The sequence below is a fragment of the Dermacentor variabilis genome, chromosome 1, assembly GCF_050947875.1.
Source record: "Dermacentor variabilis isolate Ectoservices chromosome 1, ASM5094787v1, whole genome shotgun sequence".
Taxonomy (NCBI): domain Eukaryota; kingdom Metazoa; phylum Arthropoda; class Arachnida; order Ixodida; family Ixodidae; genus Dermacentor; species Dermacentor variabilis.
Window position 1 is genome coordinate 289,110,460 of NC_134568.1, and position 23,851 is coordinate 289,134,310.

At 41.3% G+C, this 23,851-nt stretch overlaps 1 protein-coding gene across 5 annotated transcripts in view; it reads right to left on the minus strand.

The window, feature by feature from the left end:
• Positions 1-23,851, minus strand: part of LOC142566901 (uncharacterized) — a 151,203-nt gene that overhangs the window by 37,183 nt on the left and 90,169 nt on the right. For 3 of the 5 annotated variants that reach the window (XM_075677801.1, XM_075677803.1, XM_075677804.1), the window contains exon 9: positions 18,917-19,069. In XM_075677801.1, the coding sequence (XP_075533916.1) occupies positions 18,917-19,069 (153 nt within the window). Of the gene's footprint in view, positions 1-505; positions 15,426-18,916; positions 19,070-23,851 lie in introns of those variants that run through there. The other 2 variants (XM_075677805.1, XM_075677802.1) reach the window with 2 other exon arrangements.

Genomic DNA, 23,851 nt, shown 5'->3' on the forward strand with positions numbered 1-23,851 from the left:
TGGACAAAAGCAAAAAGCTGCACTTGATATAAGTTGAACATGATCATAAAAACAACATGCACTCCTGAGCATGCACAGATGTTTGAGACATTGTTAAAACATTGTAGATGTCGGATCAAAAAATTACAATGCAACAGAAGCTAGTGTCGTCATTGCTGCTGTAATTTATATACACCGTGTCTGAGCAAGTTCAACTGTGCAAATCTGAGTGATTGCCCGAGTGATCTTGACTGCTCAAGTGATTTTGGCAGACTGGTTTTGCGATGTTCGAGCCTGAGTGGCTATAAGCTAAAAATATTTGAGCGAGTCAGAGTTATTTTGCCAACCTATAGCTGTTACCAAATATAAGAAAGACGTTTAAAAGCAACTTCATAATTGCATGGTCTTGAGTACACCCATCACACGTCAGATAAGTAATTTGTCCACATCAACATCGTTCTCTTGAATCCGAGCATTGACATGATAAAGGTGTGTGTGTAATGCCAACCATTAAGTAGCGTAGGAATTCACACAGTGTAATCCATGAATTTTTATTTACCTTCCGACACAGCAAAAATTTTATTGTGAAATACATAGCAAAATCTAGGTGTCATATCTTTCATAAAAGTATTGTTAATAGTTACTGCTGCTACACACATCCATTATGTACATAAGATAAAAATATTAAGTGAAGTATAAAACTACTTGCCACACCAACAAGCAAGGTAAAAAACTACTTGTCACGTCGATAGCTCCACATGCAAATATGAAATGTTGCTTAACACACGAACAGAGACTAAAAAGAAAGATGCAGAAAAATCAATCGCACAAGAATAAATTACACACATACAACCTGCTTCCACCCATCAAGCATAACAACACACAGGGAAGAAAAAAACGCTTGCACAAAGCAATCCACAGATATTTGTTACATTTGGTAACTCTTTGCAGCTGTAGTAACAAAGTTGGGATGCCAACAATCGGCCATCAAGCTCTGAAGCAATAGAGAAAGTTGGTCGTACATTCAATTGCCATCATTACCATTTAAAACTGCTCTGTACTATAATTACAGCTTCAGACAAAAAAAAAAAAGAAACACTAGCTTTTGAAATATTTAACTGCAACATCCCACTGTAGCTTTAACACCTAGCTATACTCCCAAGGCACACAACACTGTTACAGAGTAAACATGCCTGACAAACATACAGACAGGAAGACACCAAATGGCCTCACTTTGGAGGTAGACAAGGTTGCAATCCCCAGTTTACCATCATAAAATGTTAAAAAATTTTGGTTCAACAAGTCTACACTTGAGTAAAACCAAGCACAGGAATGGAAATCACATATGAAGAGGAGCCCTTGTGGCTTAAGGCTGAGAAATTTACACTGTAGGTTCCGATTCAATATTGCCTTACTAGTGTTGGTCTGGCAACTCTCCACATTTGCAACGACAATTTTAATCCAAAACCTCCACTGCAATACAACCCTGTGAAGCCCTATTTAGAATTCTCATACACAGGTAGGTAATCATTACAAAAAATTTCACAGTTCATATATCTGGGTAGCAACTGGTATCTGCCTGGCAGAAGCCACATGAACAATGCTTATATATTTAAAAAATATTCAGTAACATTTATTTAGTGATGAATCAGGCATTAAAAGAAAGTTTCTTTCTTAAACTCCCAAAAGGGAATAACCTGAATGTCAGCAGAAGGTTTATTATTTACCAAATGCACATTTCCAATGCACATTTCTGGTGTGTGAAAGGATCAGAAAACAAGTCAAGTTCTGAATGTTCTCAGCCACACAGAAGCATGAAATACACACATTCTTGCTACTGCCTGTTATAGAACAGTAATACAAATTGTTCATTATAAATTCATTCAGCAATAAATTCTCATTAGGATATGTTGCATGAGCTATCATCTACCTGAAAGGCAGCATAGTTGGTAAATTATCAGTAAATAAGCACTAGGTCAAGATTAGAAAAGCCTGCCAGTTTTAAGATATACCAGCAAACGCAAGAAGTATTTTTGTGTGTATCTTTGAGCTAAAAAGAACAAGTGCATTAAGTAGAATGACTGGACTTTAACAGCCCATCTTACAGAACAGAGCCTGTTGCCATGGTTGATTATGCTGCAGAAAAGTGTCTTCAATTACCGTGAAGTTGTGAAGGATGATCTCACCTGCACATATGAGTTCTCAAAAACTCTTCTAAAAGAAAAAGTAAGACTTCTAGCCACCACAAAATTATGATAGCAAACAGCACAGCTAGGTAAAAGGGCCAATACTCACAATAAAATGACAAATTAGAACTTGATGTGCATAGTTTGTATCTTAAAGCAGCTTAAAGTATGTCCCACAAACTAAGAAATGACTCAATGCCAAATTGCCATTCGTCATGCACCATCCCATGCATAAACACTATCACTTTGTTGCACGCACCTTTAATACCCACAGTACAGTTTGAACCACCTATTGGCCCTAAATTTAGAAACACATTCGATGAATCTGCAAATATTAAATTACCCAAAATGCTGAAACTATGTTAAAAAAATTTTAAATGCTCTTGATGCCCTTCCTACAATGTAAATTATGACTTTGTCATGCCCTGCATCATAGTACTGTTAACAAAGGCAACCGTGACATGACACAACCTACATGCTGTGTGCTCTGACAATTCTGAGCCATGCCCAGGGTTACAACTACAGGATTTTGTATTTTAGTTCACCATGCAAAACAAACAGCAAGCACAGTATAAAAAACACAGTAACAATAGACAAGAGCCAGAGGCATGGAAGCAAACATGGCAGTGCTGTCAAAATGGCGAGAATATCGGACCATGAAATGACAAGTTACAATTCCCATAGCAACTTTGTCTTAAATGCTCTCAAAGGGGCCATTACAAACTAAATTTTTGACAATTTCTATTAAAGACTGGGATGCAATATGAAAGTGGGGGAAATAAGCTTTTAGGACTAACTATGCTTCACTTGAAATGGTTTCCTTAAGTGCAACCTGTCAACTTTGTCACTCTAGAGCACCATATTCGAAGACAACAGATTTTCCATTGCAGCATGTTTTACAACTGCATATAGTTTATAAAATTGTCATAGAAGCCACTCATCCAAATACTGCATTATCTGCATGGTGGTTTGGCTAGCCACCTTGACAAGCAATAAACAATAAGAACTAGTGCATTGGAATTGCACACTTACAACTAGAAATACCAGTCAAGTTGGTATGCTCATAGCCAGACAGGACACAGCCCTGTAATGGTACTGTCGTTGCTACTGTCACTTCCCAGAAGTCGTCTGCTTTTTGAGAGTAGCAGGCTCTACAGTATATGCTCTAGGGTTAAACTATTGCTGGCAACCATAGATATGTTGCATGGCTACATGTACACACTGCACCACTATGAAAGGAAACTGTTTTTAAATAGCTATTCCTGTAAACACGCAAGTGCATGCCTCAGTCAATGCTATTTAGCGTGTAGTTGCTCACACCAAATAATTCCCCTCTATGGAACTTATTTCAGTGCAGGAACAAGAAAAATCACTGGCTTTAAACAGAAATCTGGTGTTCCCTTTCATATTGGCACGTTGTATACACTCTGGCTATGAGCATGACGAACTTGGAAATCATACAGAAGGTGGTACAAGTGCCTTGGTGGTCACTAGCAGTAATCTAGACTTGAGCAAATTGATGTGATATCCAGCAAAAATGGAAGTTAAAATACAGTGTCTTACAGCGGTACTTTCTCAAGTGTGCCAAGCATTAGCTCTCACACTGCTTTTTGTGAAATCTGCTTTGATCTGAACGGACAAGCCAGGTGTTCCTAGAAATGGCTAGGTTCATTTGCCTAGCTGCTAAACGAAGATGGACAAGCGAGAAGCTCAGTCATTTATTCTGAACTTCCTCTTCAAAAACAAACATATTTTACTTTCATTTTAATGACAGCAACTGTAATAGGTTGAAATTCCTCCAAATTAGTGCAAGCACGAGCATTTGTGCGCAAACTATCACGTTCATGTCAGTGATCACCCTCAGGACAATGACAGTCTTCAACCCTGCAAAAAGCAGGCCCAACAAAGATATGACATTTCAAAGCAAGAAATGTCTTTGTGCATATAATGACTGTGCTATGTTTACCAAAGTGTACATCATTGGCACAATTCAGCACAGATGTGCTGCATCATTCACATATGCATCCTTGTCCCACTGAGTGCATTTATTTGTTACAAAAAGTGTCGACTGTGTTAGTCTACTAATGTAGAAAACAAAAAGTATGGACGGATAGTTAAAACAGATGCCTCACATTCCTATTTTATCCTATCTTAATGAAAAGATACAAATAAAATAGTTACTGGAACCCCTCCCACAATTTTAATTATGGTCCTTGGTGGTTCAATAAGGAAGTGTTTTTTGTCACATACGCAAAGTGCAGAATCTATTTTTTCTTCCCGAACAAAAGAACGTACAATACTGCTTACACCTAGGGGTGATGTGCTACACAATTTATTCTATTTTAGCAAAGATGTTGCTGCTGCAATTTCAATATTCATTGTTCTCTCATTGACAGTGGTCTCATTCAGCACGCAAGCTCTAACACCTCTCCCTCGCCCTCCCTCCACACACACCATTTTAAATGGAACCCCCTGTGGAGGATATAAACAACAAATATAGGTGTCATGTTAACTTCCAGTGAACGGCTTAGCTTAAAATGAAGTTACGACAAGGTAAAAATTCTCAGTAAATGCATAAATAAAGCAAGCCCAATTTTAACGAAGTTGCTTGATTTGAGTTCGCTCTAATCAAAGCGTGTCACAGTGTGAACCTTAATGCATCTGTTTTGAGCTACATGAAATAAGATTTGTTTGGAGCATGTGCAGAAGTGCTAAAGACAATGAACAGGGTGAGGGGGTGGGAAACTTGCTCAGGTGTCCGCCACCCTGTCGATTTTTCTGCACGCTAGAGGACACATTAAATTATGAATCATGTATTGAGCGACATGTCCTACTTGCCTCAGGTGCTCCAGGTACATGCATGCAATGCATACAGAATTTGTTGAACTGAAACTCCAGGACAAGATTTTTTCACTAAATCATGGTGCTCAATTATCTGAAATTAGGAATGAAAAAATTTTGTCGTGGGTTTTACTTAACTGTAGTTTGTTCTACTGAGGTTCAATTGTGTGTATGTGGAGGCCTAGGAAGAAGAGATTGGAGAGAAAAGAAGGCATATAAATTGTGAGGTGGGGTGGTTGCAGCTGATGGAGAATTCTCCATGTCAAAGAGGCCTAGGCAATTGGCGTACTAGGTTATAACCTCAGAGCATTTACCCAGAAATTGAAACTTCATGCCCCTATGGAGCTTCTCAAGAGCCCTTTTTCACTGCCCCAGTGTGCCACACACAGCTACAACAGTTGTACTGGCAGCATTGAATGCACAATTCCTTAGTTACCACTCTCAAATTAACACTTATGAACATAGAAAGGTGCTTTCAATGGTTGAATACAAGAGTGGAAGGTTGCCCTTATATTCATGTAAAGTTTCAAGCAGAAATGCTTTGGCCAACAGCAACAATTCTCAAATTTATTTCACTATTCCAACTGGCATTGTAATAATCAACAGCCCTTTGGAAATTTCCTCCATTATGCCCAATGCACTTACAACGATCATGCACATTTAATTCTAAAGTTTCACCTTGATTTGCATAATTCAAAATTTCCAAACATTGTAGTTCCCAGCAAGCACTGAGAACCCTAATTAGTAAAAATACAAACCTTTCATAGTTTTTATTTTTTTCATTTCATACATACTTTTGCTAATTGGGGCTCTCAGTGCTTACTGGAGGGTGATTCCACAAGAGATCAAACATGCATGTCTGCTTGATATTTTTGTTTTGTCCGTTTTTTTATATGTCATGTAGTAATATTCAAACTACACGGAACCGAAACTATTATTGCCCAAAAAGCGTTCCCAGTAAGCCAAAAAAATATTTGAAGGTGGCAGCGCGAGCCTCCCCCTATACCACAATATCTTCCGATTTCGCAGCCGAATTAAATGCAAACTAAAAACGTTGTGTCGAAAAACTTTTCTGCTCATTTTAATACACTTTACAGTACATTAATTCCATGTGTTTTTTAATGCTGTGTAAAAAAATTCCACACATGGCCCAAATAAAAAAAAATTTGTAAATTCGATGTGTCTTGGCGCGTTTTCTTTCACACAGAAACTTGAAACAAGTGTCAAACATGGAATGTGTTTTTTGTAACATTTATGCAAAATATCATCTTCCTAATGAAACACGAAAGAAAAAAAAATACTTAAAACGTTTTTTTCAAGGAACTCATTTAAAAAAAAAAAATTAAATAACTGTGCTTCCAATTTAAAAAAAAAAATGTTGCATGGAAGTCCACTTATGTCGTGCAAAACGTGGGTGCAATGTTTCCTCATTTGCTTTATTCACAAGATATAATGGACCAAAGTGGCCCATGTTGAGCGTGCTGGCTTCTGTACCTTTGCTGCTTGTCTATCAGTTTGCATTCTCACATATCTAGTTCTAATTTTTTTGTTGCTTCATAACTTCGCTCTAGCAGCTGGTTTTCAACAAAAAGTGTATTGTCAGATTTTATTTGAGTCTAACTTATGCCGGTGTGGGGGGCTGCCGCTCTCTTAAGTGCTAATGTGTACAGAGTTTACAGCCTACAACCTCTGTGGGCATCACACTTATGCCTTCCTTATTCGCTTGTCAACAGCATGCGAGATGCCACGAGTGCATGTTGTGGCTGACCTTGCCAAAACCCGCCTGGTGCACATAGTAAATTACCTGTATGCGGCGCCAAGGCAAGCTAATCTGTAAGCGAGGGAGCGCTTCCATAATCAGCAGGTGTGCCATTATGGAGGTGCTACTCCGCCGCTTGCTGCCCATCCCCCACATGCAATGGATAGTGGATGGAACCTTCTTCGGCACCACCGGGTGCGACACGCTGCGCCTTTGTAAAAATTTATCCGAGTCATTTCCCAAGCAGTTTATTTCATTTTCCATTACCACATGTTTTCCGCATTGCTTACAGATAAAGTCTTCCTGTCTTACCTCGACCTTAACCTCTGTGTTCCAGCTGCCCGAAAAAGTGCAGTGCGGCATGACTGGGCCAAAGGCTGCCAAGGTTGCCTAATTTATGTTTTGTCAGCACCTTGCTGACGCACTTTCCCACGCCGAGAACAGCAGAGGTAACTGGTGGAGCCAGATGAACATTGCCCTTCGATAACGAGTGTGGTCCATAACGTTTTCACAGTGGAAAGCTTTAGCTGGCGTCGTTCATAAAACATGAAACTGTGAGACATTCTGGAGGCTGAGTCATGACAGCGGTGCAGAAGCGACAGAAAGAGTGCAGTGCCGTTAAGTATACACACGATGCATGTGGCTCATAGCTCGGTCCGAGTATTCTGTGCCGATTATTTACGCGTTCAGAATAAGATTGCTAAAAACAAAAAAAGTTTCGTTATGTAAATGTTCTGGATGTTGCCTCCCTGCAGAAGCTACTGTGAGAGGCTGAGGTTATTCGCGACACCGACGAGATTTGCCAGTACTGCTTGACGCGCCTCAAGGAAATCCTGTCTTCATCTAGTGGCACTGGCGACGAAGCAGACAAGGCATTCCTTCAGAAAGAAGGAGCAATTGAAAACTTGAACAGGTACATCCACGTTTCTTTTTATGTTTACCCATTGAAGCCGCCACCTTCCACTCACAAACGCAGCAGATGATCTTGCGGAAAGAGAAAACGGGCCTAGGTTGAAAGTGTCGTGGCAACGAATATATACTCAACTTTAAGCACTGCATATGGAAGCATCAGTACACCTGAACCGTCAGTGACAGAATGTTGTGCATGCGCTAGCTGGTTAAATAGCTTCAAGCAAGCGTACGAGACTTCAAGGTCCTATCCAGAGCATCTCCGTCTCTTAACCATCGTGTCACCAGAAGTTAAAAACAAACGAGTTCAAGAGGCAATCCTAACTGTCACAATGTACATGCTCGGAAAGGCTGAAAATTGCACGAGAAGCATAGCATGTGGTCAGATTTTGACCATACACGAGGTCAAGGTTAAGCCCATCGGATGTACAAGCTGTGCTCGACTACTTCACTAAGGATGAACTTGGGTGCTCTTGGCAGAGCCCGAACAAAAATGGCATTGTGTAAGTCATCATGAACAGCCAGAGAGTATGCCTCAAAGTGGTTTATGACATGTTCTATCCGTGAGACGTTCCAAATGTTGAAAGCAGCTCACCCCGAAAGTGTCATAGCCCTGTCAAAGTTTTACAGTATGCATTCAAAATAGGTGCTGCTTGCACCACAGCAAGAGGTTTGCGTTTGCATTTATTGCTCTAATGCCAGCCTTTGTCTCCACGCTTGAGAATGTAACCAGTATGGAAATCTCATTGAAATGCATGAAAGCATTGTGCCTTTGCGGCTCCCCAACCAAAGATTGTATATTAGGTGAATGCGAGCGCTGCCCATGGAGTGAAAGCCTCATTTTGGCCAGTCTGAGAATGGTCGATGAGGACGAGGTCATATTTGCTGTTTGGGAAAGCGGTGACTTGATCAAGAAGATGTCTCCAACCCTTTTTGTGAAAGAGCTCAGCAAATGCGTGACCAAATGGATGCCTCACGAATACATACGCTGCACTCAAGCCGCAGCTTTTCATGAGGCAAAGAAGTGCGAGCAGCACGGAAGCATTGTTCTGCATTTTGATATTGTGGAAAACTGGACAGTCTTTCTCTCAAATAAAACAATCATATCATTCGCACAGGAAACAAATATCCATTTTCACATGTGTCGCCACAACAAGCAAAGCAACAGAAAGCTTTGCTCTCATAAGTGACGACATGCATCACGACGCAGTGCACGTCTGCTATGCCCTAGGCAGAGTGCACGAAGCGTTAGATGAAAAAGCACCCGTCCACTGTCATGTAACATACGCCAGCGATGGTGCAGCGAGCAATTTTAAAAGTAAGTACCAACTGTATGAGTTGTGCCATTCCAAGTATACGTCTACGAGGTGGATATCTTCCACTACCGGGCAAGGGAAGAATGCTTGTGATGGTGTGGGTGGACTCCTTAAACACAAAGCTTCCCTGCACAACCGGAGGTCTGGAAGTGCCGACTCCATTCAGTAGGCACATGAGATGGTCTCCCAACTTAGCGGCAGCCTCAAGAATGGGGCCCTGCTTCATGCACCTGCTGCAGCCATCAAGGAGCATCATCAGCAGAAGTCAGTGGAGTGGTAGTCATGGCATGTGTGGCATGTCATGGCATGGCAATTCAGTCGTGGCGTGTGTGGATGTGTGCCCGCAGTCTGTCAAGCGGACATGCACTGTCTATTGCGAGAACTGCTGCTAGTCAGCTGACGGTGATTCATCATCATCATCATCATCATCATCAGCCTGGTTACGCCCACTGCAGGGCAAAGGCCTCTCCTATGCTTCTCCAACAACCCTGGTCATGTACTAATTGTGGCCATGTCGTCCCTGCAAACTTCTTAATCTCATCCGCCCACCTAACTTTCTGCCGCTCCCTGCTACGCTTCCCTTCCCTTGGACACATTTTTAATGTTTCTGTGTAAACTAGAAAATGCGCCAAGACATCAAAGTAAAAAAATTTTTTTTTGATTTGAGCCATGTTTCGAATTTTTTTACATTTCTTTCCTTTGTGGAGAGCATAAAAAACGCATGGAACTAATTTACTGTGAAGTGTATTAAAATGAGCAGAAAATTTTTTCAACACAACATTTTTAGTTTGCATTTAATTCGGTTGCAAAATTGGAAAATATTGTGGTAAGTAATAGAAGGGCGCTCACACCGCCACCTTCAAATATTTTTTGGGGCTTGCTGGGAATGCTTTTCGGGAATAATATTTTCAGTTCCGTGCAGTTTGAATATTCCTACATGACATAATAAAAAAAAAACAGACAAAAATATATCAAGCAGACACACGTTCTATCTCTCGTGAAATCACCCTGGGGACTAAAATGTTTGCGAATTCTGAATTATGCAAATCAAGACGAAACTTTAGAATTAAATGTGCACTATCTTTGTAAGTGCATAGGGTATAATGGAGGAAATTAAATACAACACTTAAGTTTCTCTGGCACGTTCCCCCCAAATACTCTATTCCTAGGGTGGTTGCTTGGGCTAGTTGGTAATTCATGATAAAAAATAACGTACAGCACGAAAGACAAGGACAGCGACAGACGACATACACAGCGCTGTGTATGTCGCCTGTCGCTATCCTTGTCTTTTGCGCTGTACGTTATTTTTGATCACTCTATTCCTATTAAATCTCATCTTGATACAACAGAAGGTTCTGAAAAAATGCAGTGTTGGATTTTCCATTGAGCTCCAAAGCACATCTAAGAGAAATTTGAAAATGTCTCATAATGCACTTCATTGTATCCATCGACAACACAAAAACTGTATTGCCTTGTCTTCCTGTGGTCCTGTAGTTTACGCAGTTTTTTTCAGTGTTGGTGAACCAACTGGAACAAGTTCACACTCTTGCACTTCATTCCATGACTCATTTCTAACTGCCTACACATCATTCTCAACATGCTAAACATACCCTTTAAGTTACATTGTGCTGGCTCTCAACAGTTCTCTCAGGTGGAAATTTCAACAACATTTGGAGCAGACATTCTGTACCACATCTAGTTGCACTAACAGCTTTACTTTGAGGCTAACATTTGTCACATTTCTTGGTGTTGCTTTTGACCATCACTCAATGGCATAAAACATTAAACATTGAAAACGGCTTACAGCAGTTTAGAGTGGGGAAGAGAGGGGTTCAAGGGCTTTTAAGGCCGAGACAGCAAATGAACAAGATTTTAAAATTATGGGGTTTTATGTGCCAAAACCACTTCCTGATTATGAGGCACGCCGCAGTGGAGGACTCCGGAAATTTCGACCACCTGGGGTTCTTTAACGTGCACCCAAATCTAAGTACACGGGTGTTTTCGCATATCGCCCCCATCGATATGCGGCCGCCGTGGCAGGGATTCGATCCCGCGACTTCATGCTCAGCAGCCCAACACCATAACCACTAAATGAACAAGATTTAAAGTAACATTATTCTTCACGGCTTGAAGATAAGAATGGTGGTTCTTTTTTTTTAGTTTCACATAAAGAAGAAGGTACAATGAAAATGTGTAGCATGTGAATTACCAACAGCCATGACACCACCACAAAGCTGATAAAAGTACTGAACTAGCTTGATCTTTGGATTGCATCCAGATGTCCAAACAAGATTTGCTAAGCATAGCAGAAAATGAGATTTAAAGATTTTTCAAGCACGAATAAGGATTGTAAATCTACGTATAGACAGGTAATAGGTGTATATAGTTCTGATGTGAGGTAACAGTACACACTTTTTAGCCCTTTTCATACCACTTCTCAATGCCAACTTATGACATAAGTTTTACCAATAAGCCAATAAGTTGCTGATTTTGTCAACATGCTTCTAATTGCAGTTATTGATGTGAGGTGGTGGCAGGGGTTCCATTTGATAGCATTTTGTGTGCGGGCTGGATGCTGCCGATAAGGCGGTTTTAAGCTGACATACCCAACATGCCAAAAACATTTTCCATTCTTCAAACCCTGCAGCAAGTGAAGCACCTTCCCATGCCTAGCGAGTCATATAGCAATATGAATTTATTTCTAACAACATGATGGACACTACCAAAAGAAAACACGAGCATAACACAGTGCATAAATGTCGAACCTAACACTTATCTTCTCTTGGGGTCATGACAACAGAGAGAGAAAGAGAGAGAAAAGTGCATTTAAAGATGGCACAATGCTGATTTTACAAGCACAAAAAAATCTCTAGGTACCAATAAAAAAGCCACAAATAAATCCTGTACAATTTTAAGACTTTCTCACGGTAGCGAAAGCGTTAAAACGTGCAGAGCAAGAAATCCATTTCCTGCGGTGGCTCTGATTTTGTTACATATAAATTTTCATGAATACAAATATTACCATTCCCACTAAGGCATTGTAGTGTGGAGATGCCAAACACAGCAAAGGATCACTAAGTTATGTATTAACAATGAACTCACTCAAGACAATAAAAAGCATATCTTAACACCAAGAACTGACTTTTCCCTTGGTTTCAAAAGGTGGCATGTGAAAGCAAATAGCACAGTAACAACTTTTACTAAGCACACAAGAAGCTTAACCCTTTTCTTTCCACAGCAAAGGAAATAGATAAATTCCACCTATGGTTTTCTGAATGCATTAAGCACTGATTTGGCAGCTTGCAGCAAGCATCATCATCCAATCACTTTTGCATTAAGACCTGCTTGTGTGAACAGCCTGATTTTTCATTTAAAGGGGAAATGAAACACTTTGAACATGATAAGAATGTTCTTGATCTGCACATAATGCTGCTTTGAGAAGGCGTCAAAGCAATATTCTGCTACATGTATCACAGAACATGAAATCTTGCATTACAGCACACTTGCTCTCTCCTGGAGTTGTTGTGCTTCAATCATTTCAGGGCGTAAGCTACCACAAACAAAGAATGTATGCTGCCTGACGCCACACCAATTCAAGCCAGTGAAATGGCCAGCTGCCTACTTTGTTACGATAAGCATGGTCTTCAAGCTCCGATATTGAGAACTAATCTCAAGGAGACAGCACAGATAATGCACAAACTTTGCTGCCCAGGGTAAATAAAGGGCAGCAAAAGCCTACAGCACCATTCACTTCCTGCGAAGGGGGCAAATAGGTGAAAAATGGCCATCCAATTGACATGAAGTGGGCAGCCTTGGCACTGCCATGTTGGGCGATGACATAGTTTCCATCAAAAACTGCTCAAACCTGGAGTGAAGCCAAAATGGCACAAAAGAAACTATGTTACCTTCAGTGGAATCTAGCAAAATGATAACCAAGACAAAGGAGAGAGCCAAACAGGAAGGGCAGACAGGTGTACAGAAGGACACTTCCCATTTCACTATTGCAATTGCATGCGCCAGCCATTTTGTATTGATGCGTCAATGGACCTTTTCAGAAAGTTATGTGTGCCCCTAGAAGCCGACACCAAGGAGCCCGAATGAAAGCTCATCCGCTCTGCTGTCATCTGATACCACAATGTGTTTGCATGGTCGTTGCAGCAGGCACAGGTACTGTATGGTCTTTTTTCTGCTGTTCCAAGTCAGCAAGCACTCTGCAGTCCTGTATTTTTTCACAGATCTGCAAGTATTCAGTCATAATGCTGCGACACCCGAAAAGTCATATCAGCAACACTGTTGCACTGTATGTTCATGGGATTGTTTAGGTTTTTGCTGAGTGCCTGTGGATTTGCTTTTGTGCATGTTGCATTGGCATCTTACAGATGCATGTAAAAAAAAAAAAGTTTGCAACAGTGACAATATATACGCATGGGCACACACATGCATCAATACAATGTACAGCTATCATATCCGTCTCGAGAAAAGAAGTTAAAGAAAAAAAGAATGTGTTAACCATGTGCATAAGTTGCTGCTAATGCTGGATATGCCCAGTGTCCTTTTCCACCCTTCTTATGATGCAGAGCTGCATACTGTGCTTGCAACTGTGCCGTTGCTTTTATTAGCTGTGCAAACTCTGCACAATATCATGCATGCCACGACACATGGGCTGGCTTTCTGCAGTGCACAAATGAAATTGTGGCGAGAATGCTTTGGCGAGTCTACACTAGTTACGTGCGCTGCTCTGGTGTCACTGGACAGATGTGTAAACAGTGACACATAAGCTGCCAACACCCGCTCACACTGCCAATACTAGAGTATGCCAACGACCTCAGCAAGTGATGTTTGCAAAGTATTGGTTCCAAATCAAGCTTCTCTGCCTTATTCACTATCATCACAACTCCCTAGCTTGTACCACAGCTGTATCTAATAGCAGTCTGCAGTTGCAGTACCTTAATGCAACTGAAAACTATTAAAGGAGGCAGCATTGATACAAGGTGATTGTTTATCACATAGATGGCCTCCCTCATGCATTTCCCTCTATGACATGCACATGACAAAGTCTAATTTACTCATTTTCATGTCTCAAAAGCACAGGAGTGCAATAATGACCAATTCCTGAAGTTTAATGATTGTGCGCCAAAAGATGAAGCCCAAACAACTTGCCAAGTCAACACCTGTTCATAGTGATAATGAGACACCACTATCTTCCAGCATGTTGTTCTCGCAGCCTGTGCACAGCACATTCATACACACACATTTTTTCTTATGTGGCATGCTGAAAGTTCAGCAGTATGCACACTTCCACCCAGCAACTGCCAATCACTAAACTAAGTAAAAACTTTGAGAAAAGAGATATGCAGGATGTGTTTGCAGTTGCATAAACAGCAGCTGCCCAGCGCACCCTCTCACCAAACGACACCACTAGGGAAGAGCACGGCACTGCACGTTTCTGAAAAGGTTCAGTGCAGGTGAAGGCAAAACTAAGAGCGGTGGGAAATCAGAGCAACAGATTATGAAAAATTTTAAACTGAATTTGTGAATGTACTGTGTTATCCATGAGACGCCAAATTCTGATAATGCCTGTGCTATTGCTTGAGGTTTTTGACGCTTCTACATGCCCCGTTTTCTTCGGAGACTGCTTTCTCTTCAATAAACATTCATTTATGCACAGGTACTTGTTCCATTTGATTGTTCCTTTGTTTTAGTCTTAATTTTAATGGATTCCACTCGAGTTAAATGTACCAATGCACCAAGCTACATTACTCAAGCCATACAATGGAATACACTGCAAATAGTCATTTCTTCAAACAATAAATTTAACTTAAGGCACCTTCTGCTGTGGCAAGGAAAGAGTCAAGTACACCACAATTTAGCATCTTGCTCACAATTACACAGACCCACAATTATGTGCAACTGCTACCTTTTCAATGCAATAATCTGCATAACAGGAACAAACTTAATGCCATTCATTAAAAGCCTTTACATTAATCTTTTTTTTTTTTTTTGTTAACTATGGCAGTTGCCAAGCTGCTATTTATCAAGTAATGAATAAAACATTATTTCTCTACAAGAACTAGAAAAACCTTGCTTCTTTATCCACAAAAGTGCATATCACGTATTGCAAACAGATCTCTGCTCTGTAATGGCATTAATGGCATCTCTTTTAAAAAGACCTCAGTGAACTGAGATAAAAGTATGACGAGTGTCTAATGACACAGAAGCAGAGCACTTCCAGGAAGTTGTGCACAAAGAAAAACTGCAGTAGTGTGGCACTTGAGGATAAGAATGACAAGGGCTATGCTACAATCCTCCAACTGCTTGCTGTGCTGTCGGGCCTTCCTTGAGAGCTGGTTCTGTGCCAGCAACTCCCTTATCGTCAAGGTCTTCATCTGACTTGCTTTGATGAGATCCCGAACCATCTGGCTCAGGAGCACTCTCCTATGAACAGTGGAAACACATGAAGAAAAGTGTAAAATGAGACATCCCTAAGGACTGGTTACATGAACTTCAGAAGTTATCAAACAGAAATCCAGAAAACCCCAAAAGGCATATTTCTTACGTTCAACAATATTTTTTTTTTTCGAAGACTCTTTATAATTCTTGAAAACAGCACTTGCAAATGTAATGAAAGACATCCCAAACTTTTTTACTTAGTATACACCCTTTTTGCTATTACTGAACACAGAATCTGAAGAGGTTACAAGGATGCTAAATATATGCACTAGTTGCCTTTCCTACTTGCCTATGCCAGATTCAATGTAGAATTTATTAAAGCAACCAGCAAGTGTGCCTTGAACCTGCAGTGAGAGTGTTTACACAATGCTCAGAGATCATGTGAATGCCCCTACCTTTGCCTACAATCAAAACAAACCTACAAGTGCAATGTCTACAAGTGGAATGTGCACTCGGCCTATGATCATGCAAGTCACCTGACAAATGCAACAACACCGGCATGTTAACACAGAGCACAGTATAGGGCAGAAGTTCATCATAAAGCTAATGTGACAGACTGCATATATTGGATCTTAGGCAATCAAGCACTGAAATGTATCAAGGCTTCATCATGAAGAGATTGTTCTTAAAAGATTAGATTAGCCTTCAAAAGGTCTCCAGAAGGACGCACTTAAGGTGCTTCTTAGCAGCTTACATTGTCAAGGCAAACCCAGTTCATACTTTTACAGTCACCATTATAAGGTGACTATGTCGTTCTTTTATTTTCATTTCAATTAAAAAAAAAGTCAAGTATTTCCTTACTTAACATGACAAGTGTGCTTCCTATCACAAAAAAGCAACATCCAGGTATATACATGTCAAACTTACGCACCAAATTAGAATCCCCACAGAAAATACAGTAAAATATATTGTATGTGGCTAAAAACATTTTTCGTAATACCTGCATAGTGTCAGAATAAAGTATATGAAGGCAAATATCTAGGTGGTTGCTGGTGGCACAAGTGTGCAGTCGAAAAATTTTCTATTATATTTTTGTTCTTGCAACTACCACATAGTCCAAATTTTCAAAACTGAGTCTGTGAGAAGAGAAATTTTGTTCGAAATAACAATTCTGAGGTTCAAGGTGTTCAATTTTGCAAGAGTTCTTTCCTATTAAAATACACGCGACTCTGCCAGGACTAGTTGCTCAGTTCGAATTATTCGTTAATTTGAATTAAGAGATTTTAATCACCGGGATATCACTGTATTGTTATCTGCTTGAAACCAAAAATGATATTCACAAAACGTACAGAAAATATATTTTATAGCAAAAATGATTTAAATGGCACCTGGATGGAATATACATCTATTTTTGTTGTTTTTTCAATTATACTACACATATTCACTGACCACTTCAATAATGCCACCATCGCCGAAATTTTTACAGAGATTTTATTCAAAGCCAAGTGTAAAAAAAAATCCATGTGAAAAGTCATATTCCTGCAAGCGCAGATACAAAAAATTCTAGGTGTGAATTTTTGTATATTGCCAAACAGCTTAGAAACATCCCTATACTTTACAGCTGCTAATTATAGCCATATTCTAGTAAACAAAGCACTTCTTTTTTTAAACACGGGTTCAAATTTTCCGAGTATAGCCTGTATAGAAATAATGGTAAATAACATGCATCTGCTTTGGAAAACAGACCTGCTTGCCACCATATGTGGCAATCTTTGGAAACCTTTATGATGGTTTTGTTTACAGCCTCATTTGTTGTTGCTGGCATGTAACCTTGGAGCAGAGGAAGCCAGAGTCTGGTTTACCAGAAAAATGATGTTAAAAAATGAAGCTGACCTTGGATGCAGGCTCAAGCTCAAACATGTTGCACGTAAGGTTGAATGACGAAAGGCAAGAGGGAACAGGTTTTCAGGAGGAATAAGAATGGAATGTTGCAGTCAATAGATACTGTGTAAATTTTAGGCTACATAGGAGTGGTTAAAGCCCACTGCACATACATATGCAGGAAGTATGGAAAGACTTTATGATAGCATCCTTAGTGCACACATGTTTAAGGCAGCATGCAGCAGCAGGCATCATTATGGGAAACAGCGTGTGTGTGGGCTCTCTTGCTGCACAGGTGGAAAGTGCAACGGTGAGTGCAATGGAACAAGTTGGCTGGTGCCAAGACAAAGTGTCACAGTGCCAACGCTTAAGCTGACGTGCTTCCTCCCAAACGAAAGAGACCAATGTGCCTTGCCATATGCCTTTGTGCACCGCACAGATACCAAGAGGAAATAACTTCAGCCCACATTTTGGGGTGCAGCCTTTACACGGGTAAGGCCCTTATGCAATAACACAAGGCAATCGTGTCAAATGAAAATTTAGTTTTAACACAGCATTTTTAAAAGCATGCAGTAGCACAGAAGTCAAGGAATTTTAATTTTTCAGGGAGTTTTGTTGAATCCACAAATATGGGCTCCGCACCTTACTTAAATACTGTTACAGAATACAAAACAACTATTTTAAGCACAGTGTACTTGTAAAATGCCCAGGCACTTGAAAAAGTTGCCCGACAAATTTTTCAAAAAAAATTAAATAAAAAGAGAATCCCTTATATGAGAACCCCCTACACAAAGGTGCTGCGAACAGCAACCTCCCAAAAGCCCTCTCTAAAGCCCACATTGCACATGTTAATTTTGAAACAATGGTCCCATCAAAAATGTCTTAAGATGTATACAACATATTATAAGCATTTTTATTATTACTCCCAATTTTGTGCCATTATCTAAGCATGTAAACTTATGCATGCAGTGCCCTATGGGGTTAGGATACTGATATTAAAAGAAGTACTGTCATTTTGAGTAGCCAGAAGTACAAAACTCAGTCCACCCAGTTTAGCGCCTTTGCACACAGTGCATGTGCTGTAGCTGCACATCTGAATAGTTATGATCTCTTTAAAGGGACTTGAGACTAACATTTAGCAAAGTTAGTGCAGTGACCATGCAAAATAAATAAAACAAACATGCTTACCTGAACATCACAGTGTGCTTGCAAGCCAGGGCAGACCACAATGAAGCAGAAATACCCAGCAGGAAATGCATGCTTTAGGAAAGCCAAAGCTACAGCGCAACAGATGTGTTCAAAAGAAAGCGAAAGCAGCCAAAGCAACTGTAATACTTTCACAAGGATCCTGGGCAGCCCATGACTGCCCGAGACGCTGCATATGCCAACACTAGCTGGCTGAAAGCAGCCCTTTGAATAGTCCTGGGCAGGTCAACATGACAAATCAAAGAGACTCAGAGATGGGTGGAAGGTATCTCAAAGGTGGCCACTATGAGTAGCCCCGCATGTGCATATTGTGCAAGCCATTCAAGAAAGAAACCATGCACCATAAAGCATCACTTAAAAATTAACCATACTATGGCATATGCAATCGATGTAGCAAAAGTGGTGCAAATATAGCATGCAATTCAGCTGTCACAACCTGCTGCACCCACCTGAACTGTGCCTTCGGAACCTGGGGGAGGCACGATAGGGATAGCTGCTTTGGGCCTTCGAGGAGGGGTGGGCCGCTGCTTGTGCTGCTGGCTTTGAGTGTTGTAATAGATTATGTCCCCATGGTAGTAAGGTGGCTTCTGGGCTTGTGTCTGCTGCACATTATGTAGAACCCATCTCAATCAATTTGCATCCAGCAAGCCTCCAGCACATACAATCCCTCTCAACACAAATACCAAGAGGACAGCACAGATACACATTTACAGTACAAATGCACACAAAACTTCAGGTTACTTCTGAAAGCCTGTGTGGGTGAATTAACCATTATTTCAAAGGAAAACAGATGTTTACTGAAGAATCTGCAAACTTTGTACAACTAACACTGGCATCTACTTGGAACCAGGCTGACCTTTCGGTGTGTCAAGACTTGAAAACTTGACATGCAGTCAATCTCCACATACTATTTGTGGCGATTTTAATGCACATAAGGTCTGGGGCAGTTCACACACATGTGCTCGTGGTGCTAAGCTGGCAACGCTGCTTGCAAGATACAATATAGAGCCCTTGAACGAGACCAACGTAACATACCTGAAAAACCCAAAGACTGTTAGCTGTGTTGACATCACATTCGTATCAAGTCAAGTTGTCCCTATGTTTGGCTGGTGTACAGATTTCAAGACTCGAGGTAGCCATCCCTAGCCCATCCTAATCTCTGCCCTTCAATTTCAGACGTCACCCACGAAAGTGAAAGTGAAGTCGGTAGACTGGCAAGCTTACATAGCAGCCGTAGACAATGGGATCACGGCCTCGACTATGAATGCAGAATTAATACCGACAATAGCTCACTGCCTCAAAGTACCTGCTCTACCACTAAGCATTGTAATCTACCTACTAACAACAGAATTCAAAAGACTATGTGCCATTCGAAAGCGTGCCTAAAGGAAGGCTCTGCGTACTAAGAATATCGAAGACCTCAGAACTTGTCGATGGGCACAAAGGCACATACCGCGTTACCTCACCAAACTGAACAGAAAAAGGCGGAGAGACTTTTGTGGGATGCTGGACATACAAAAACCGCTGAGCAAAATCTGGCGAGTTGTCAGAGGTATTCGCAAAGAGTCGCAACAGCTTTACCCTTTTATCGTGCGCCATTAGATGTGTGCTCATCGCTGGAAGAGGTGGCAGAGCAGTACTGTAGACTCCTTTCCAGCGGGGCAAAACCTCTACAAATTGCAAGTTATGAGCCTAGTCCATCTCGAGCGACCCTTCCCGACTTAGAATTACCATTTACAATTGAAGAGCTCAAAGAAGCAATTGGCGACACAAACAAGCGATCATCACCTGGCCATGATGGTGCAAGTTATGAAGCCCTCGCAAATCTATGCTGCACATCTCGCCTACGTCTCCTGAAGTACTACAATGCGCCTCATGGATAAATGGGGAGGTTTATATGAAATGGAAGCTTGCAAAAGTTATTCCTATATTGAAGCCAGAAAAACAGCCAACAAATTATGCCTCTTTCACACCCATAGTTGCGTAGGAATTTAGAAAAAATGATTCTCATACGATTAAATGGGTTCATGGAAACTATGAAAGTTTACCCGGAGGAAATGAATGCCTTCCATCAAAATAGGTCTGCAATTGATGATGTCCTTGCTTTGGTCACTTGATGCTTCGGAAACCCTTGGTCTTGGAGGACAACTTTACGCATGGATTGCACACTATATTCAAGGATGCCAACTTTTCATGTGCACTCCGGATGGCCCCACAGCGCTTGCCGTCGAGAAGGTAGTGCCACAAGGAGCTGTGTTAAGCTCGCTATTATTTGATTTAGTCCTCATCCATCTGAAAAGAAACTTGCTCCGTGGTGTCAGCATCACACTGTATGCGGACGATAACTGTATTTGGAGCACAGCATGTTCCCGCAGTACCACCCAACAACGTCTTCAGAGAGCGTTGGCAAATATATAGGTGTACCTAAATTCAAGGGGTCTGAAATTGCCCCCTGACAAAAGCGTTGCTATGGCTTTCACGCAGAGACATATGGAAAAATACCCACTAGTATTGGGTGGTCGCACCCTTCCATACATCAAGACACAGTTTTCTTGGAGTGGCAATACATATAAATCTCACATGGTCAGCTCAAGTGAAAAAAATGAGCGAGAAGATTTCTTCGGTATCACACACATTCCAGTTTTTAACCGGATCACAGTGGGGCAGCAACTGTCGATCAATGGTGCTCCTCCATAAGGCTTATGTTGACGGAACACTACGGTATTACCTACCGATCCTGCACAAAATGTCTCCCTCAAGCAAGAGAAAACTTGAGGCAGCAGGAAACAACTGTCTTCGAGTATGTCTTGGCCTTCTGAAGGGGCCGTCCTGCTCAGCAACTGTAGCAGAAGCTCGATGCCTGCCTCTTAGAGTGCTAACTTTACAGGAGATACTTCGGATTCATCTTAGACACGTCATTCATACGAAGACCCACTTTTTAAAGGATATTTCTAGAACCTGGGCTAGATCTAGCTTTGGACAGGCCGTTGGAAGCATATATATTTCGATTCCTGCTGAGGTGTCCCAAATTGTGCCACGAAACATTATGCCCTGGACACTGTCACCACTGGAAATCGTGCCATATATCTCTGGAATCAATGCTAAAAAGAAAATGCCTCACGCAGTGACCCATCAGACAGCTTTGAAATATATGCACAAAGAATACGCAATCGCAATGCACGCTTTCACAAATGGCTCTACAGCTCAACGCTGCTTATCGTGCGGACTTTTTGAGCCCTCTACAGGGCAATCATTCTCGTTTCATTTTAAGCGAGCCACATCATCTACATCAGCTGAGCTATATGGCATAAAGAAGGCGCTTGTGTATGTACTTCGACAGCAGCTGCCAAAGACATGGGCGATATTCACGGATTCTAAAGCAGCCCTACAAAGTATGTAGAACAGGCACAAGTGATGTAATAACCAACCTACGAGAAGGAAGGGGGTTAACCGAGGGGCCCGATCTTTATTAGTCATATCATAAGAGGCCAACAAACACTGACACCGAGGACAACATAGGGGAAATTACTTGAGTTTAGTAAATGAAAATAAAGAAATTTTAAATTAATGGAAATGAAAGTGGATGAAAAAACAACTAGCCGCAGGTGGGGAACAGTCTCGCCACCTTCGCAATTCACATGCAATGCTCTACCAATTGAGCTAGCGCGGCGCCGTTTCCCCATCCAATTTCTTGGGTATTTATGTTTCCTAGTAGAACCCTGGGAGTGTTAGCCAGCGCCACCATTCGCAGACCTTGGCAGCGGACGTGGAACATCCTTTCTGCCACAGGCGTCACGAGAAAGTGGTCTTTTTCGGTGAAGGAAACTGGTCAATAAACCCACACATGCTACCTGAAGCCATCAATGTTGCTGGATTCCAGACCCTCGTTATGCAATAAACGAGATGAAAGGGGGTTAACCGAGGGGCCCGATTTTTATTAGTCATATCATAAGAGGTCAACAAACACTGACACTGAGGACAACATAGGGGAAATTACTTGTGCTTAATAAATGAAAATAAAGAAACGATAAATAAATGGAAATGAAAGTGGATGAAAGAACAACTTGCCGCAGGTGGGGAAGGATCCCACAACCTTCGCATTTCGCGTGCGATGCTTTCTGCATTTTATTGATCCAGAAGTGAGACCAAGAATTCCACGACCACTTCCTCGACACTTAAAGACATCGTACCATTGTCTTCAACTGAACATGGGATACACGAAAAATTATCTGTACAGCATACGGCATACCCCTAATCCCGACTGTGATAACTGTGGCAGCTTAGAAACAGTGGAGTGAGCACATGGTCTACGCTAGTTAAAATGGACCCGCATACAACAGACTTTTCGATATAAGGGACCATACTGCAACCTTAGTTTGCTCCACATATTTGATTAATGCAACAAAGTTTGTCTTTAACGGACCGCGCTACAACGGGCTATCGGCTACAGCAGACGAAATTAGCAGCAATATTTTTCAAAATAGCGCGTATAAAACATACTTTTGCCGTGTCGACACAAGCTGACAACTGACTTACGAGGGTCAGCCGACGATTGTGGCTTAATATCGCACGTGCGAAAGAGGAAGGCGGGGCAGAAGCGCACCTTCTAGACCGGTGGCCGCTTCTTACGGCACAGCCGCGTAGGTGCCGTATCTTGATAGCGATCTGCAATGTGCACAAAGTAAGCCCGGTGCTGGTAGCTTCGTATGCGGTTGGCTTTCAACGTTTAGTTCACGTTGAAGCCACAGACAGCGCAAAGGTCGATTTGCTCACTGCTGCTGCCACGCTTCCTCACACATTTAGACTATCCATGGTCATCGAGAAAAACTACTCTTTTTTTTATGTTTGTAGCTCACTTTTTGCAATATCCTTGTTAGACATCGCGACCAAAGTTTTGGAAGTGAGGTGTTTCGGATATTACGGACTTTTAATAATACGGACATTTTTTGTCGGATTATCAGAGTCCGTTGTAACAAGAGTCGACAGTACTACTTGAGTGCCCCGAGTACCACGTCGAGAGACAATTCTTTGAGCGACAAATCGAAATGATTTGCCATGATCCGTTAACGCTACCCAGCATCTTAGGTCCTATGCCCGGCCCTACCAATGAGCGGTGAGTTTTGGATTTACTGTTCGAATACCTGTTGGAAATTGGTTTAATTGGAGAGCTTTAAAAATTCTGAACATTTCACACAGAAAAGCCTAAGTTTACCATTATCTCACCTGTAAATATTAGTATCACACCTACTTGCGCATTTCATATTTTTTTCTTTTTCCCCCCACTGCACCTAAATCTATGCACACGGGTATTTTGCATTTCACCCCCATCGAAATGCGGCCAATGTGGCCGAGATTCGATCCCGCAACCTTAGCAGCCGAACACC